This window comes from Vicia villosa, linkage group LG3 (genome assembly GCF_029867415.1).
Source record: "Vicia villosa cultivar HV-30 ecotype Madison, WI linkage group LG3, Vvil1.0, whole genome shotgun sequence".
In the NCBI taxonomy this organism is placed as follows: domain Eukaryota; kingdom Viridiplantae; phylum Streptophyta; class Magnoliopsida; order Fabales; family Fabaceae; genus Vicia; species Vicia villosa.
Genome location: NC_081182.1, coordinates 140,122,136 through 140,140,877, shown reverse-complemented (window position 1 = coordinate 140,140,877; position 18,742 = coordinate 140,122,136). Strand labels below are relative to the sequence as shown.

At 34.5% G+C, this 18,742-nt stretch overlaps 1 protein-coding gene across 2 annotated transcripts; it reads left to right on the top strand.

Annotated features, from left to right (window-relative positions):
* LOC131662462 (serine/threonine-protein phosphatase 5) lies at positions 1 to 8,475 on the top strand. Of its 2 annotated transcripts, XM_058932243.1 has the most exons (14): positions 1 to 145; positions 1,278 to 1,428; positions 1,705 to 1,874; positions 1,968 to 2,039; positions 2,843 to 2,993; positions 4,597 to 4,773; positions 5,411 to 5,519; positions 5,603 to 5,720; positions 5,914 to 6,061; positions 6,253 to 6,501; positions 6,609 to 6,734; positions 6,814 to 6,914; positions 7,084 to 7,158; positions 8,063 to 8,475. In XM_058932243.1, the coding sequence occupies exons 2-14, from the start codon at positions 1,359 to 1,361 to the stop codon at positions 8,120 to 8,122; spliced, it is 1,626 nt and encodes a 541-aa protein (XP_058788226.1). In that variant the 5' UTR covers positions 1 to 145; positions 1,278 to 1,358; the 3' UTR covers positions 8,123 to 8,475. The 2 variants fall into 2 exon arrangements, with proteins under 2 accessions (XP_058788226.1, XP_058788227.1); XM_058932244.1 differs by lacking the exon at positions 4,597 to 4,773 and having other exon boundaries at positions 2 to 145.
* The last annotated feature ends 10,267 nt before the right edge of the window (positions 8,476 to 18,742 follow it).

The following is an 18,742-nucleotide window of genomic DNA, read 5'->3' as shown; positions in this document are numbered from 1 at the left end:
ATAAAAAATAATAAAATTTAATAAAACAAAACATTGCAAAGTGGGAAGTTGAAGAATGAAGTGATTGTTATTAGGGTGTCCGTCTCTCAAGTCACAGAAATCCCCTCACTATTCCACCAGCCTCCAGCGCCCCCAACGCTCACCGGTAAATCTCTCCCTCTCTCTCTGAATTTTTTCTTCAATCTCTCTCCATATACAATTGAACCATACCTAGATCTTCTTCTTCTTTTTCTTTATACTGTATCACTTCTCTTCAACTACCCCTAAGCTTCAGATTACGTTCTCTCACTGAATTAATCATTTATTTTGCATGTGTTGTTTTGTTGTCATGCTTGTTTTTTTATAACTCAGTTTTTTTGTGTATTCTAGTGCTGTTGATAATATTAAAGACAGTGTTTTGTTCCTTTTAGTTATGGCTATTCGTGTTTGTGCAGCTGAAACAAAAATTTAAGGATACCCTTTTATCAAGTTTTGATTTTTCTGTTTTTTGTTTGTTAGGGTTTGTGTATTGTTAAATCCCCTTTGATTTAGTTGCTTTTGGAGGATTAATTGTTTTCGTTGATTGTTTTGGTGAATAAACTCCAAGGATGTTGGGTTTGTAATGATGAATGATTATGTTTATTGTTGACTATGATATTAATGATGTGATTACAATTATTAGGGTTTTAATTTTTTCAATAGAAGGAATTGAAAGATTAGGAGAGTTGACCTAACTAAAACACTCATACAGACATAAGACACTATCCCTGGAGCACCGACACTTCTGAAAAAGCGTGTTACACTGACACCGACACTTGTGATTACTTTTAATTTATTCATTTTTTCAAATTATTATTGGTGTCGTTGTGTCAGTGTCATGTTTGGAGTGTCCGTGTTTCATCTGTTGGCAAATGTGAAGTGTATGAGCTACATAGGTTGACCCTACTTTTAACCCCGTGACTTATGAGTAATGATGAACTAAGGAGGTTTATATTTATTATACAACAACAACCATGCCTTATCTCACTAAATGGGGTCGGCTACATGGATAGATTTACATTCATTATGATTATGATGATAAATTACTAGTTAAAATTTTGTCTTCTCATATGTACTGTATACTATACATTCTTTTCATCTGTTTTTACAGCTTTATCAATCTTTGCAACACTATATTTTTTCTAAGTTTGGTTATTTCAAGCAATCCATCTAAACTAGAGTCTGCGAATTCTGATATAGATTCTTTGCTGTGCTGGTTAATATTATACTTTTAATATTCTTTTTCTGTTTTATTGTAGTTGGTTGATTATTGTGAGAAAGGATTGACTCTGTTATGTTCTGAGTTTCATCACCATATACAACAAAAAGCTTTAAGTAGAATGGCAACTGAAGAGAATAATATCGCAAAGGCTGAAGAATTTAAAGTCCTTGCTAATGAAGCATTCAAAGGTAATTAATACCCAAACTATTTTTAAATCATACGATGATTATTTACTTGCTTTAACATCACAATTATTTTTGTGGTAACACTCTCATACGTCGTTGTTGGTTATCACGTAATTAGCGAAAATATCGTATGCAATTTAAGTATGTGCTTCCCTCTACATATTATTGATTAAGGTGATGCTACATATAATAGAGATTGTGAATCTTGTTTGCAATGACTTGCTTCTTCAACACTTCTATATGCCAACTTTTGCTGATCCCGTGAATTTCTTTTGTCAGATCGGAAATTTTCCCACGCTATTGAACTATATACAAAAGCAATTGAGCTAAACAGTCAAAGTGCAGTTTACTATGCTAATCGTGCTTTTGCCCATCTCCGGCTTGAGGAATACGGTAGCGCGATATTAGATGCTACAAAGGCTATTGAAGTTGATCCTAAATATTCTAAGGTTCTCCAACTCTTAAAACTTTAGTCCCTCTCTTGTATTTAGTTATCTTTAATAATAATATTTGTTTTGACCAATTATTCTTTGCTGTTACAGGGATATTACAGGCGAGGTGCTGCTCATCTTGGGCTGGGAAAATTCAAGGAAGCACTGAAAGATTTTCAGCAGGTAACCAACATATTTGTAATCAGTTGCAATGCATTATTGGAGAACATTAATGATCAATATTCACAGCCCTTTCATTTGGCAATATTCACAGCCCTTTCATTTGGCATATAAATAATAGTAATACCAAAGAGAATCTTGGAGAATGTAAAATCAGTTTCTCTAAACTAAATCCTTTAGTTTAGAAAACATAGTTACTTTTAGCATTTTTAGTTTTTAGCAATTTTTAGATTAAATACGAGGACTCCTAGGTGGAGGCATGAAGGGTCACTCTTAACGCGGTGTCATTTTTCTGTACAATGGTTGTGCGGCTGTTTCAATTGCTACCACCAACCACTGAATGTAGTGCAAAACTTAGAGGTGGGACTGTGGTTTGAAGGATAGAAGTCCCGACTTTTTAGTAGATCATTAAAAGATTGTATTTACAAATCTGTAACAAAAGTGTATGGAGAATGAAAGTCAATTCATGGTTTTTACATTTTTAAATGCGAAAGGACTAACTTGACACAAGAAAAAGAAAAGACTACATTGGTACAAAAAATTAGGATGAAAGATCCCTGGTGCAGTTTTTCCTAGAAATTTACTTACCCGTTACTAATGCTTGTTTAAATTGTTGGAATCTGATAGTTTTTCTTCCTGACAATTCTTTGACCTTATCTAGAATATCTTTTAAGCCAATAACTCTATTTTTTTATTTTACTTTCCTTCGAAATAACTCTGACTATCTCACTTTTTTGTTTTGTTTTGTAATATCCACTTGTTTCAATCTACAAACATGTTTGATATGATGTACTTATACTAACCAGGTTAAGAAAATGTCTCCAAATGATCCTGATGCAACTAAAAAATTGAAAGAATGTGAAAAAGCAGTTATGAAACTGAAATTTGAAGAAGCTATTGCTGTACCAGGATCTGTGAAACGTCCAATAGCCGAAACCATAGATTTCCGTTCAATAGGTACTATTTTGAATATATTTCTTATGCTAATATCTTTGTTTTATACATTCTGCTTCTTCTTCTAAGCCTCCCTTTCCTCACCTTGTGGACAACTTTTTGTTGTGAAGTTTTTTATGCTGTGTTTTATAATCTCATTATGTAAAGTTCAGCTAGCAAGCCCTTAGAGGAGTAGCTGTTGTTTTTTTTAATTGTTTGAAAGTTTGGTACAAGGTCTCAAGTTATAAATATCTTGACCTCGAGTTAGCGTTCTTTCATATATAGATGCATGTTTTCAAGGATCTTGATATCTTTGATGTGAAAAATGAACCAATTATGTTTAAGGAAGTGACTTTCAGTTTTTCATGTGATTGTTTGTTTGGTCTTCTGATTTAATTGTATTATGTGCTCATTTTCACGTGGTAGATCAGAGGGAGTAAGATGTCAATTAATATCTAGTTTCAATTTATAATTTTAATTCGTTTGCATCCCTTTTGGCAATATTTGAATAAGTTATGCGGATTATTCTCTGAACAAGTAATAGTGACGATAGTGGTCTGAGTAGCAATGAGAGCAGTTTAACAGACTGTTTTGCTATGAATTGGGGGATTTGATTTGCAACATATCAAGTTCTTGGCTGCATATGTAAATCCTTGGTGGATTTGTTTTCATTCTTAGTCATATAGTTATGAAATACAAAGTTAATAAGGGATAAATGGGTGACTACAATCTCAGTATGAACATGATTGAAAACATCCCTTAAACTTTTATCTACAACCAATATGATAATGAGATAGAAAACTTCACTCAACGCATAGGATTTTATCTTTGTTTTGTATTGGTTGCTTGAAAGTTTGGTGGTTGAACTGATATGACAGTCATCTTTAAAATAAGTATAAGTGTATGACCTCATCTACTTACTATGGCATCTTGGTTTTTCATATTCGTGTCTATCATTGACAACATGTCCATCCAGTTTCTGTGTTTTGGATCATGAAAAATGTGCTTTCTTTTCTTGATTTCACTAATAATTAAAATTTGCATATTGTTTTCACATTGTTTCCTCTTTTTAGTCCTATATTAGAATTAGTATTAGCCAAGGTTAAAACCAATTCTCGCAATAATCTACTTTTATTTTTATACTTGGTTAACTTTAAGTACATTATGGATTGAATTAGCTGGATACTTGTTTGTCCAATATGTGAACTAAAATTGGAAACTTCTTATCGACTATATAGATGATTTTTGCTTCCTATTTTTCTTCAACTTCAGACTTCTGCGTTGTGTTTCTTTCTCCTTCTTCATTTTAATTGGTATTTTAGATTTTAGAAGGCAGAAAAATAAAATAAACAAATTTAAAAGGAAATTCATCAGTAGTTGAGTCTTGTGTTTGTAGAACATGCCTTAAAAATGATCACATTAAGCATTTTTTAATCACTTCTTTGTTGATGTACATAGGGTTATATTTTTCCGCCAAATCAGTAGTTGTGCTCCCATGATCCATGACATACCTTAATCAACCATTTTTTTTTCTCTTCAAGCATTTCCATAAGTTCTAGGGACATTTTATGCATGTTAGTATTGGATGTTTGCATACTTCACTATAAGTTATCACTCTTCATTATAGGAAAGGGCCGCAATTCTTCGGTGCCAACCGAAGGAGCCATAGCAGCAGTGACAGTAGCAGTTATGGCAGTGGTGGTTATGTTATTGAGGACATCAAAGACCACATTAGTAGCTGCAATTGTTGTGGTCGGTTTGCTGTTGGTCCTTTGGGCATTTTGGTGGAATGGCTACAATACTGGTACATTTAGGAGTCATTTACAAGACCTAAGTCTAAGCTTAAAATTAATCAAGACCTAAAACAAACTAATCATAGGACGGTTGATCCTAATTCAATTGAGAATTTTGATACAAGTCAAGTGGAATCATTATCGATAATGCATATTAGGAAATAAACTGTTTTGTAATGCAATACAATTCTTTGTATTGGTTAATTTTTTATTAAGTTACACTTCAGCCTAAGAAATTAAAGACCTTCTCGTGTGTCTTAGGTCATTAGAATGTGTTTGTTACTCTTTATGAGACTAATATAGGACCATGCTTTCGCACATTGCTGTTGGGATTTTGATTTGTTTTCTACATTTAATAAGTCATAAGCATAATGGATGCTATGTACTTTTGATTTTACTTGTCAGGATATATTTAATTTGAAACTGTTAAGAGAAAGTGGATGATAAAGAAAAGATATATGTTATGTCTAGTACTTGTTATTTCCTTCAGCTGTTTTTTTGCTGTTAAACGCAATTATTATTGAGCTAATTTTATTTTCTTAGCCTTTTTTTGTCCAGTATTACTATTGAAGTAATTTCGTGTTCTGTTGTAGCATTTCATTTCACTCATGACTATGATTTATTTTTGGTGTTTTATTTCAAAAATAGACGTTGAACCACAGTATTCTGGAGCAAAAATAGAGGGAGATGTTATTACTTTGGATTTTGTAAAGAAAATGATGGATGATTTCAAGAAACAGCAATGCTTGCATAAACGGTACTGAAGAAAGAGTTTTTGTTGTATCGTATGTACGATTTTACTTGAAATGTATTCAAATTTGTCCTGCTTCAATGTTTTAGGTATGCATTCCAGATTGTATTGCAAACAAAAGAGATGTTGCAAGCTTTGCCTTCTCTTGTTGACATAACTGTTCCAAATGGAAAACATTTTACTGTTTGTGGTGATGTGCATGGTCAGGTAATTGGTTTTATTAAATTGGTTTAATTTTTAGGCAAATTTTTGGGTCTCAGACCTGATTTTGATTCTAAGCATTGCTGAATATGCTAGGTCTCAGACCTGGACTTCATGTTGCTTGGCTTCTGTGATTTATTTTATTTTGTTTTTATTTAATTCTTAACCCTTTCAATTTTATTTTTCATGACTCCTGCAGTTTTATGATCTTATGAATATTTTTGAGCTCAACGGTCTTCCTTCAGAAGAAAATCCATATCTATTTAATGGTGACTTTGTGGATAGAGGATCATTTTCTTTGGAGGTCATCCTCACTTTGTTTGCATTCAAGTGCATGTCTCCATCAGGTAAACCTGAGCTCTTTATTAGCATGTTCCGATTTGTTTATTATTTTGGATACAAAATGAATTTATTTAATTTGTTATCTATTGATCCTTTTCGTGCCATTGGATTTTACGTAAATATTTATATACTTCTTTTTCACTTCACTTAGTTAACTTGGATGTTGTAACTTGTTTTGTTGCTATATTATTTTCAGCCATATATCTAGCTAGAGGAAATCACGAGAGCAAGAGCATGAACAAGATATATGGTTTTGAGGGTGAGGTGCGCTCAAAGTTGAATGAAACGTTTGTCGAACTATTTGCGGAAGTATTCTGCTGTTTACCTTTGGCTCATGTGATAAATGAGAAAGTTTTCGTAGTCCATGGTGGTCTTTTTAGTGTTGATGGGGTCAAACTCTCTGACATCCGATCAATTAATCGGTTTTGTGAGCCACCTGAGGAAGGTAAGATTCGTCATTGTCGTTTTTCTTCAAATGATCTCACAGTTAACCTCACATAATGAATTAATCATCCTTCTACTAAATCCATATCTGATGTTTGGTATGTGTAGGGTTGATGTGTGAGTTGCTATGGAGTGATCCACAGCCTCTCCCTGGAAGAGGCCCGAGCAAGCGTGGAGTAGGACTTTCTTTTGGTGGAGATGTTACAAAAAGGTTCTTGAAGGAAAATAACTTAGGTATGTTTTCCATTTGTCTAATACTTTATTTCTTCTCTCAACAGATACTTCATACTTCATATGAATTATCATTTTACAGATTTAGTTGTCCGATCCCATGAAGTAAAGGACGAGGGATATGAGATTGAACATGACGGTAAACTCATAACCGTGTTCTCTGCTCCAAATTACTGTGATCAGGTAACATATCCCTTTTGTCACAACATTCTTTCTTGAATAACTTCATAGCATGTGCCGGAAAATTATTGTGACCGTGCAAAGCACGCTTCTTATATTAATGTATCTGAGTAACCATTTATCGTCATATGAAATATTTATGTGCTGATTTTTCATTGTTTTCTTTCTGTAGATGGGTAACAAAGGAGCCTTTATTCGATTTGAAGCGCCTGATTTGAAACCTAACATTATTACATTCGCATCAGTGGTTAGTATCTTTTGTATTTTGAAGTTTGCCATTGTTATAGTATGTATTGTTGTGATAATAAAAAATGAAAAAGGAAAAGAATTAGCGCTGTCAAATATCGGCCATCACGAATTTTCGTAACTTTCATACAGAGTCGTCAATAGCGGCAAATAGCAGTGCTATCCCGCTATAGCGTAGCAGAGCCTTAGTGGCCAGCCGGCCAACGCTCTGCTATAGCGGGGACAGTGCCATTATTGGAAGAGCCTTAGCAGTGCAGAAAACTATAGGCCGTTATAGGGTAAATAGCGGGTAGCTAACTGGCTGGGGCAGAGTGGTTCCCGGTCCGAAGCGATTTCTGTCTTGCTATCCTTTTCCCCTTTGAAAAACCGAAACTACCCCTTAAATTTAAAATGTTTTAAGGTTAGTTTTGGGTTTTTCCATCAAATTTGAGTTGAGACTCAACTATTTCACCGGACGTTTCTGCACTTCAGCCATTCCAAAGAAAAACCACAAGTTCCTCCTCCCTCACCTTTCTCTGCACTTCAATCTTCCCAATGCACTTCAGATGTTTATAATTATTCATGTAATTTGTCCAAAACATGATCAAATAGCGTCCATCCCGCTATCCCATTTTAGGGGTCGGGCGCTCCACGCTGCTATCCAGGATGGGCTACACTGTTGCCATATGGCCGTTTTGTGAATGATGGTGGTGCCAGCGTGTTTTATGACAGCTTAAAATGTTTGATTTTTTTTTTTTTTGCATTTCACCAGTTTGCCATCCGCAATCGATAACATTGAAAATAACGAACAAATATATAACTCAATTTTATTACACAAACATTCTGCTGCATTGTGATTGTATTATACATATCTTCCTTCAATTTGTGATGCTATGAGGTGTTGATATGCATTCTTGTTTTTGCAGCCACACCCTGATGTTAAGCCAATGGCTTATGCAAACAACTTCCTCAGGATGTTCTCATAAATTACTAAAAAAGCTGACTAGAAATCTAGAATTGCCAATGTTTGATGCTGCTTTGAAATGTCTGTTATAAGTCCCAAGGGCAACAACATTTTGGAAGGTGGCTAGAGAAGATTTGGTACATGCTGATATCACTGTTGTTTTGTATAATATTTTTGGCTTAAAACATTTCATTGAAATTCATTTTTCCCTCCTCTCCAAATGATGCCACTTTCTTTTGTAGTTTTTGTCTTTTTTGGTAAACAAGTGTAAGGAAACTTGCATCTTCATTGGCTTCATGAGACAAGCAGTGGTTATGGTTTAGTTTATTTAAACTGGTTATATAAATGGCATAGATAGATTGAACCTTTTACTTATCTGTGATTTGATTTTATTTTCTTTTTTGAAAATGTTGATTTGAATTTTAGGATGCATTTCAGAGTTTTGCTTTAACATTACATCAAATTTGGATTTTTCTTATTACACCAACACTTGTTTAAAATCCTCTGGCTTCACACTAGACACATGAAATCTGGCCTTCCCAACGGTTACACAAATGGAAAGGATACAAATTAAGTGAGTTATTTTTGGTATTTGCTCACCTGTTCCAATAATTTTGGCTGCAAATTCAGTCCCTCAACCATTAACTCGTGCTTCTCTTCCAAACTAATATCCTTTTTTATTGGGGTCTTTGGTTGTTGGTTCTATGGACACAACGAGAGAATCGCAGAGTGAATGAGAAATTTATTAAAGGGGTTCATAGTAGGAATATCGTCCTAATTGAGATAAGTCGCAGACAACATGAAGTAAGCACCTGAGGCTTTAGCGACATACGAAGTAAGCACCCGAGGCTTTAGCAACAAGAACTATGCATACGGAAGGAAGGATGCATATAATAGGGATGCTTGCAGTGGGGTAACCATGCACATTTGCAGTGAGGTAATCATACGTATTAGTCAATCTCTTTGTTAGATTCTATACTAGGGATGCTTGTAGTGGGGTAACCATGCACATTTGCAGTGAGGTAATCTACGCATTAGCCAGTCTTTTCCAAGTTTTGCAATTATGCAGAATAACTTATTTTCCCATTCCAATCGAGTTTCCGTTGGGTTCTTTCTCAGGCCAGGTTGAATAAGGGCAGATTGTCATGTATTTTTTGAACACAGATTAATCAACAAACTTATTTTTATTTTGGGCCTGTTTTAGTGGCTCTAATTCGGCCTACGTTATAATTCGAGGAGTTTACTTGACACCCCCTCAACTCTTCATTTGACCATAATACTGGTAAAGCTAAAAAAAAAGAAAAAAAAATTTCAAACTCAATCTCATTTTTTGAATTTTTGCAAGAAACTTATTTTTCTACTTTTTGCTAAAAGTACTCAATACTTATAAGTAAGTCCTATTTTTCATTAAATTTATGCATTTTTTCTGAATATTTTGATAGAATACCGAATATTTAGGGAAAAACTTGCATTTTGACCGAATTTTTGAAACTGTCGGTACTAAATCTATGGTTTTATATCGGCAATTTAGAAATACCTGATAAATATACATGTTTTTGGTTGTATGTATTTTTATCAAATTTTTTTAAAATTTAATATGAACATGATGTGTTTTTATCGGCAATTTTGAAATAGTCGGTAAAAATGCATATATTCATACTTTATACTTTTAAAATTGCTTGTAGATGTAGAGGTGTGATAAGATATTTCTAAAAATTCAATAGGTATTTTTTTAGGCTTAATTACACTTTTGGTCCTCGTGTTTTAACCAACTCACGAAAATGGTCATGCCTTTTTTAAATCCACGAAATTGGTCCTAACCTCCACTCCCCCCTTCCAAAACGTTGATGTGTCACTATAAACACTTATTTGGCATGACTGACATGGATTTTCACAATTTAAATCCTTTTTCATTATTTGTAAAAATTCTAGAAATTTTTTTAAATGATTAAATGGTCAAATCCCTTTTTCATTTTACCCTAATTCATTTTCACGCCCTTGTTCCAATTATCCAGAGTTTCCATAACATACTCATCTTTATTTTCCCTATTTTTCTCCAATCTCTTTGTTTCACTCCAATCTCTTCGTTTCGCCAATCTCTCTGTCTTCAAGGATTTGTCCATAATCATCAATGTCACAAGCGAGTTACATGTCGACCTCTAGTTGTGCGTCACGAAGAAGAGAAGTTCGTTGCTTCTATGACCTTGACTCACCTCTCACTACTTCAGGGACGACTGGGAATCATGGGAGGAGGTTTAATGGGTGTGGGTTATTCAAGGTAAGTGAAGTTCTCTTTCTGTTTGAATTTTTTTGCAAGGAATCTGGTTATCTGGTTGCAGGGAAGGATGCTAACCTTGTCTGTCAATCAGTTGCAGGGAAGAGAGGGATGCAATTTCTTTAGTTGGTATGATGACGAAATGTCCGTTCGTGCAAAGGAGGTTATTTTGTCACTAATAAAGAGAATTGATGAACTTAAGCAGAAGGACAATATAAAATTGAAACAAGATGAGGATTTGAGAAAGAAGCTAACGTTTTAGCAAGGATTGTTTGATGCATCTATGTTGGTCATAATAGGATTGATCTATTTTTTCAGCTTGAAGAATTGAAGGATGTGATGATTAGTTGTTATGTTTAGAATTGAAGGAGGTTATTTTGTCTGCTTTGTTAGGTTTTATGTAAGGATGTGATGTTTAGGTGTTATGTTTGGAATTTAAGGAGGTTACTTTGTCTGCCCTGTTAGGTTTTATGTTGTTTTTTAGGTGTTATGTTTAGATTTTGTTAACCATAGGAACTTCATTGTTGACACTACCATCCATAGGAACTTCATTGTTGACACTACCATCCATAGGAACTTCAGTGTTGATTCCATTAGTTCATTCTTTCTCAGCATTACTAACATATTCATCTAAAGGTCCTTCATTAATGACATCATCATCCAAAGGGCCTTCATCACCAAACTCAACTACTTCTGGTATATCCACTTCATGTTCAACAAAGACATCCACTAAGCTACGCCCTTTTGAATCTGCAATAAGCTGCAACAAGTCACCATCTGAGTTTAATGGCTTGAGTCCACGCTGAAATGAGAGTTTTGGATGATGTTACCACAAACACTTAAACTTCGTATACTCAACACTAAGGACCAGGCTTTCAATGTCCTTATAGTTCACAAAATCAACATCAACACTAAAATCTATTTCATAAACTAAACCCTCCACATGTCATTTGATAGGAAAATAAACAAATCTACCTCTATGGTTAATACGTAGCTTCAACCTTTGTACTTCACTTGGCCTGTGAATATCAAGACAACAAAATAACCATCCATACGAAATACACCATAGAAATAGAAACCCTAATTTCTAGTGTGCTGCTTTCTTAAAACCCAAATTGAAACAATGAGCATGAATAGAAATAGAAACCCTAGTTGTAATACATACCTGAATCTGTATTTCGGGTTATGCTCCTCTCTCCCGTTGCTTGCCATGTTCTTCAATGGTTCCCCTTTCAACGCTTTTGGAGTGAAGAAGAATACGTTCTGGGTTCTTGGTTGGAGTGAGAAAACGATAAGAAGAGGTGAAATAAAATGGTGAAATGAGTTAGGGATTAAGGCTTAGTGATTAGTTAATTTAATCTTTAAAATTTTTTTTAGACTTTTGACAATTAATGAAAATAGATTTAACTTGTGAAAATCCATGCCAGTCATGCCACATAAGCCTTTTTATTGACACATTAGCGTTTTTTAATGAGGGAGTGGAGGTTAGGACTAATTTTGTGGATTTCAAAAAGGCAGGACCATTTTCGTGACTTGGTTAAAACACGAGGACCAAAAGTGTAATTAAGCCTTTTTTTAATTTCCGGGTCTTTTTTTACTGTAGTGAGGAGAAGAGGAAGAGACAGTAATATCATTCCTAGATTTAGCGATAGAGCATTTGCAGAGAGCTCTGGTGGAGGCGGTAGAGATGACGTAGACGGTCATCTGCAGACTAGGGCGGATAGAGTAGTCCCCACTAATTATCGTAAGAGGATTGAGTAGTATCATAAACCGCGTACTCTATATTGTAAAGGAGGTAGAGTTGGATGGACCATATATTATGATGTTGAGCCGTATGTTGCCATTATTGATGACATTGAGGTAGAGGTGATAATTCAGGATGATACAAAGATTCTTGCTCAGACTAATACAAAGGTTCTGGTTTTAGCTGATACAGAGGCGTCCGCTTAAGTGATATAGACGGGGGTTTCCTGGAGGGCCTTCTGACCCCACCTTGCTCACTAGATATGATGATCATATGGCATTTATATTATGATACTGAGAGGTATAAATATTTTAATATAACTTATTTTTATTTATTATTGATTAATTGAATGTAACTAATTATTTATGCTTTATTTGTTAAAGGACCACACTCCATTGAAGTTCCCCATAATGAGTCAGAGTTGAAGAAATTCTCTAAAGTGCATATGCCTGATCAGGTTAAGGCGATTGTCGCTGATGTTGGCATGCTGTCGTTGGGGGACTGTTTGTTCACCATGCTTGAAACTCCTTTATTGTATGCTTTTGTTAAGCAATGGTATAAGGAGACATCTTTTTTTCATCTTCCATTCGGTGAAATAATGATTATCCTGGATGATGTCTCCAACCTCTTCCATCCCTCCCTTGCTGGTAACTTATTCACCCTCCTGTTGACGAACCAATATATTGCATGTATGGCTATTGAGACATACTTGGGCGTTACATCGGGCCTAATATTGGAGGATTTCAGGGCTAACAAGGGTGCACATTTCTGTCTCTCTTGGCTTCGGGATATGTATCAGTCACTGGTGGATCACTCTATGTATGAGGCAGTCGCTAGGCTATACATGTTGCATTTTGTAGGATATATTGTATTAACGGATAAGTCTAATGTATACATTGATGCAAAACACATATCCTTGTTTGTCTGACTTTGAGCATCTCGATTGAGCATGAGGTTGTGCTGTTTTGATAAAATTTTATATTGTCATTAGAGAGGAGACTGCCTTTGAGACGAGACAACTTACAAGTTATATGAGTCTATTTAAAGTATGAATATTTATTATGTTTTATTTATTTTATACCTATTTATCAAAGACATTTCATATATGTAATTTGTGTTTATTGTGGAGTGTTGGATATACAAGCATTTCTCATCCATTTGTTAAAAGCGTGACATGGTCCTACCACGAATGGCTCTCCATGGTCACCGAATGGAGGTCCATGCTTTCTCATTCAAGTGGTTTTCTAGAGTACAAGAAGATGATTGATGCTCTGACTTTCAAAGATGTCATACAAACATTCTTTGTAGACCATAGAATGCATCAAGAGTTTGACGACACTACCTTTTTTTTGAGTTATTTACGATAGGAGAGTTTTGTGGTTGCATATTTACGCGAGAGGTGTTTGCGGTAGTTTGACTATGTTCGAGGTATTTCTAAACCAATTCCTACTATAGCATGCGGGGGCATTGATAGATGATTTAGGTCAAACATTGTGAGTAGTTTCATTGCTATTAGAGAAAATGAAGTGGATATGTTATTTCTTAGAAAGTATCTGAATTGCTATTTTGAATGGTACTTTAGAGTATCACACCTTCGTACCATCCCACTTTTCCAGCTTATATATGATATTCGGTCTTCACATGATGAAGGGCATTCAAATAACGTGCCACTACCTTCACTACATCCACCTAGTATGACTGACCAAAATCAGTTGCATATGATATCACTTCTTTATGATAACCTCATGGGTTCGGTAAACCTAGATTGTAAGGTCTTTGTCGGGTTATCGTATGTATCACACATTTCTTGTGGAGTAACAATGTAGGTTTTATTTGTCTGTTCCTTATTTATTGTTGGTGACATTATTTTAGATTGTGTACTGAATTATTTGAATATTGTTAACATTTTATCTCAACTTTGTGTTAGATGAACATTTGCATTACATTACTGCGAGATGAACATAACTTAACATGAACATTTCTTAACATAACTTAATATGAAAATAACATGAATATAACTTAAACATTGTTAGACGATTCAATACGTTTCAACATCTTCATAATATCATAAATATATCTTGCAACTGTCACATCCACCTCAATTGGATCCTTCGTTTTGTATCGGTAAAATATGCTCCACATCACTCTTAAATCTTCATCGGTCATTAACTCAAAGTCCCAGAACTTTACCTTTCCTTCATTATTAATCAATGATGAACGATACTCGATCTTAACCACTTTTCTGTTGTTTAAGTAACGCAAGAGATTATCAAATTTGGATTTTAAAACATCAAAAGGGGTGTCCTTTGAGATATTAAGAGGTGTTTTTGTTAACAACATATGAGACATATTTATACAAGTTTTTTTAACTCATTATGGACTACACAAAAGTGTCGGTACAATCACAACCCTACAAAAGTGTCGACACAATCACAACTGCACAAAAATAACACTACTGGATTTTTAAAGGGTGGGGAAAATATCTGCTATGTCAAATTTTTAAAGCTTCCAGTAAATATTTTTCTATGCACCCGATTTTTTTAAAACTTCCGGTATACCAGATTTTCGCGCTTGAGAGAAAATTTTGCAAGGATTAGTTTATGAAAAAAAGAGGGAAATAATTTTTACATTATAAAAATACGTGGGAATGTTAGGTACAAGTTAGGGATTCTAGGTAGATTCCTCTTATAATTTCCTTCCAAAGTGTTGGTTGAAAATGTGTGATGTTACATGCAAATATACATGTATGTTTTAAGTAGCAAGTGATAGAATAGTAAAGATGTCGAACTCACAGAGAGTGGAAAGTAACTTAGAATGATTTTGTAAAGAACTACCTTTTGTAAATAAGCATGAGCCAAATAAAATGGTTTATGGTTGTCATATGTTCAGCTTAATAGCAAACAAATGTTATAACAGTGTTAAAAGAGTAAGTGAGTTCAATAATAGAGAGCATGTTGTGCAATGATCCATTAATATAACTTGTCATTTATGTGGACATGATATGTTGTGTCGTGCCATGAGAGGTTAGAAAGTGATCCAAAGGTGTATCTCTACATCATAAGTATAAACATTAAAGCAATGTGATAAATCTCTAAGCCTCACTTGTAACTTTAATGCATGTTTAGTTATTCTAAATTTCCCCTACGATTATAGCATTTTTATCTCTAAAGTAGCTAATTTAGAGAGTATATCTATTATACTAATTTCTATCATTTTTACCATGAGATCCACTAGTTGCTGGATCTCTCACAACAACAAGCTTGTATCTTTTTCAAAGTTAATCAGTCAAAGAAATAGATTTATAACAGTTTAACACACGACAAAACAAAGCATTAACAACACATGATTCAACACAAAATATTGCACTATATAAACTTATCATTGCTCAACATAAAAGGGTTTAGCTCATAATGAGCTTAGCACCAAGAGACGACTTCAGTCACACCAAGTATTAGTAGTAGGCACTCGGAGGGATGAGAAGAAGAATCTTCATCCTTGTTCGACTCACTTTCTTCAGAGACTTCTTCTAAGTGTTTTTCTCTAACAATGTTGAACTCTTTTAATTTCTTCAAGAGCTGTTTTTTTAGTTGCTTCAGCTAGGGTTTTGCGCATTGTCTTGGATCTTGGGCTTGAGAATAATTTTCAAATCAGGTTCAAAGAAAATTAGCATTATTCTCTCAATTTCTTACTATTTGTATAAAAGTAGAATTAGGTACACACAACAATGGGAGACAAAGTGTAGTGTGGCAGTCTGCCGACACACACAAGTAAGCGGTGTTGTCCTTGTAGCAACGTTTCACAGTAATGGCCGTACTACGTATTGGCTTTTGTCTTCTAGCGCCTTGTTCTTATCTTTTCACGTCAGCTCTCCTTCTAAATGTGTATTGTTGCCACGCGTGCCCTATGAATATAGTTGATGTTTCTCTTTTTTTCTCAGCAGCTTTCAACTTTTTAATTTCCTTTGGGTACAAGTTGTTGTCCCACACTGACGTTTCAAACATCATGAGAAGCTAACCCTTTACACACAAGAAACACATAAAAACTACAAAAGAGATCATCTATTGTACTCTTTACACACTACTCTTTAAATAGTAAAATACAACAAATTTAACAACTGAATGGTAAAATAATAGAAAGATTCAAGTATTAGGTCTTGTAATCATTCATAAAATGTGCGTTGGCATACCCCCAAACATGAATCATTACTTGTCCTCAGGTGATTCGACATATAACAACCAAAAATTTTTCCACTGTCCTTCATCTCCTATTCTAACAGTTCAACTCATAATCAATTCAGAATTCATGTCAAGGGACTATTTTAAAAAATTGGTACAACTCAGTCTTGCTACTATTCAACTAGTGTGTATGTGTGTGTGTTCGTCATGATGCTAGCTATCATGCTAGAACTCTTCAGTTAAGATAATTAGTCTAATCCTAGTTTTGTTATCTTATCCTATGGTCCAATAGTTTATTCTATTTAGTTTTAGAAGGGGGAATTAATCGTTCTGCTTTAGACTTTTTATTCGTTTTAAACTTGAGGCTTACACATGCATTATTATTATTGATAATTTTTGCTAGATGCTCCACCTTTTTACCTGAAAGGAGTCCAACCTATTACTAATGGTGAAGACATCCACTGTTCCTCTAGTTTCGAGCACATGAAGTGATCCTCCAATTTCAGGCACAAAAATTTATTTGTCATGCTCGTTGGCACTTTTCATTCCTTTTACATACTTTTGTGTGTTTATTAATACATGCAGTGTATCCTTTGTGCTAGCCTTAAACAATATTATTATCCTCCCATATACTAGATATACAATGAACCTCATTCCATATTCTAAGAAAATTCACACTTTTTAAGAGGCTAACTACTTTCTTTACTACAAAAAGCGCGATAGGGGGTTATTAGAAAATAACAAAAAGGTGAGTAAATTACTTATCAAGACCTTGTTTCCAATATTGTCATAGTCCAGTCAGAAATGTTAAGTCCTTAGAAATTTAGTTATTTATGGGGGATAAAGTCACTTACTTTTTTTTCCTGTTTTTTTAATTATAATTTTATATAAAAGACAAACATAAATAAGACATCAACAACATCAAACATAAAATTCTTCATTCATTGCTTGGTAATTGAAATGACCGAAATTAAAATGACAAAAATTTAATGTTGCAAAATGGAATCCTAATACTAGCAAATGATTTTGGATAGATTGGTTTTGGTAGACAGTTGTCATAACGAGAGTTGCCATAACCCTAAACATAGACTAAGGACAGAGTCTTCACTATCATTTGGTAAGTAGTGGCATGCCATGACTCGTCAACCTGTTGAGTAAGAAAGAAATACCAACTAGGCTCGGAGCATGCTGCTCTTTGTAACACCCCATTATTAATTTAATTTGGATTTAAATTAATTAATTGGAATTTTGGTATTTTAATTTGGATTTAACTAGAAAATTATGGAATAAGAGCTATTGGGCTTAAGGTGTAATGTTAGTAAAAGAGGGGTGCTATTTGGTTAGGCCTTTTACTAAGTCGTGTTTATTTTATTTTTCATAAAATAAGAAAAGAGTCAATTGGGAGAAAAAGAAGAACACGTGAAAGAGCAAAGAAGAGAAGAAGAAGAAGAGGAAGAAGGGAACCTTCAAGAACTCCGATCGAAGGTAAGGGGGGACTCTTCCTTTTAGTATCTATTATGTGATTATAGGTAATAAGACTGATTAGGATATTATTTGATTCAATTGGATGTAGTGGGATTGAGATTGTTAGGTTTGAGAATGAAATAGTTTAGGGAAATTGATGATATTGCATGAAATTATGATTGGAAAAATGTGTTTTAATGATGTTTGATGATGTGTGATAATGTCTGCGATGTTTTTATACCTTTATGTGATGTTTGGAATGCATTTTGGGTGGAAAATGGGTGAGATCGCAGGTCTGTTGCAGAGATGAAAATTCTGCAAAATCACAAGTCCGCTAAGCGGAGGTAGGTCCGCTAAGCGGAGGACCCAATGTAGTTTGCTTCTGCCTCACGTCGCTGGTGGTCCGCTGAGCGGACCCTGTTGTGGAGAAATTTTTCTAAACTTTGAGATAGCGTATCTTTTGATCCGTGTATCCTTTCTTAGTGCCATTTTGGACGTTGTAAAGCAAATTAAATATTGTATATGATGAATTGGTGGGATGGGCAGTGGCCCGACTTATTTTTAAAATTGATTTAATTGCTTTGCAAAATGAAATATTGTGTATATGTGTGATTGTGTGAATATGATAATGTTTCGGTGTGATGACAAATGAATGGTGGTTATTGTTATGGTTATTATGATGAATGTGTAACTAATTGAATGATTGTGCAAGCATGTACATACTTTGTCGGTGATGAAAATGGTGAGTTATGGTGAGAAGATGCGGTGCATCGGATCAATGATGTTTTTATGTTATATGTGTGCATTCATTCATATGCATTCAGTGAAGATGCCTCCCCGAACAAACCTTCGATGGTCTCCCGTGACATCAACTCATTTTCTGCCCTAAGAGTTCCAAAAAACTTATTGCAAGTTATTCTAACCTATCAAATTCGTTTATACTACTACCTAAAGTGCCTAAAACATCTAATGTATCATAAAAAA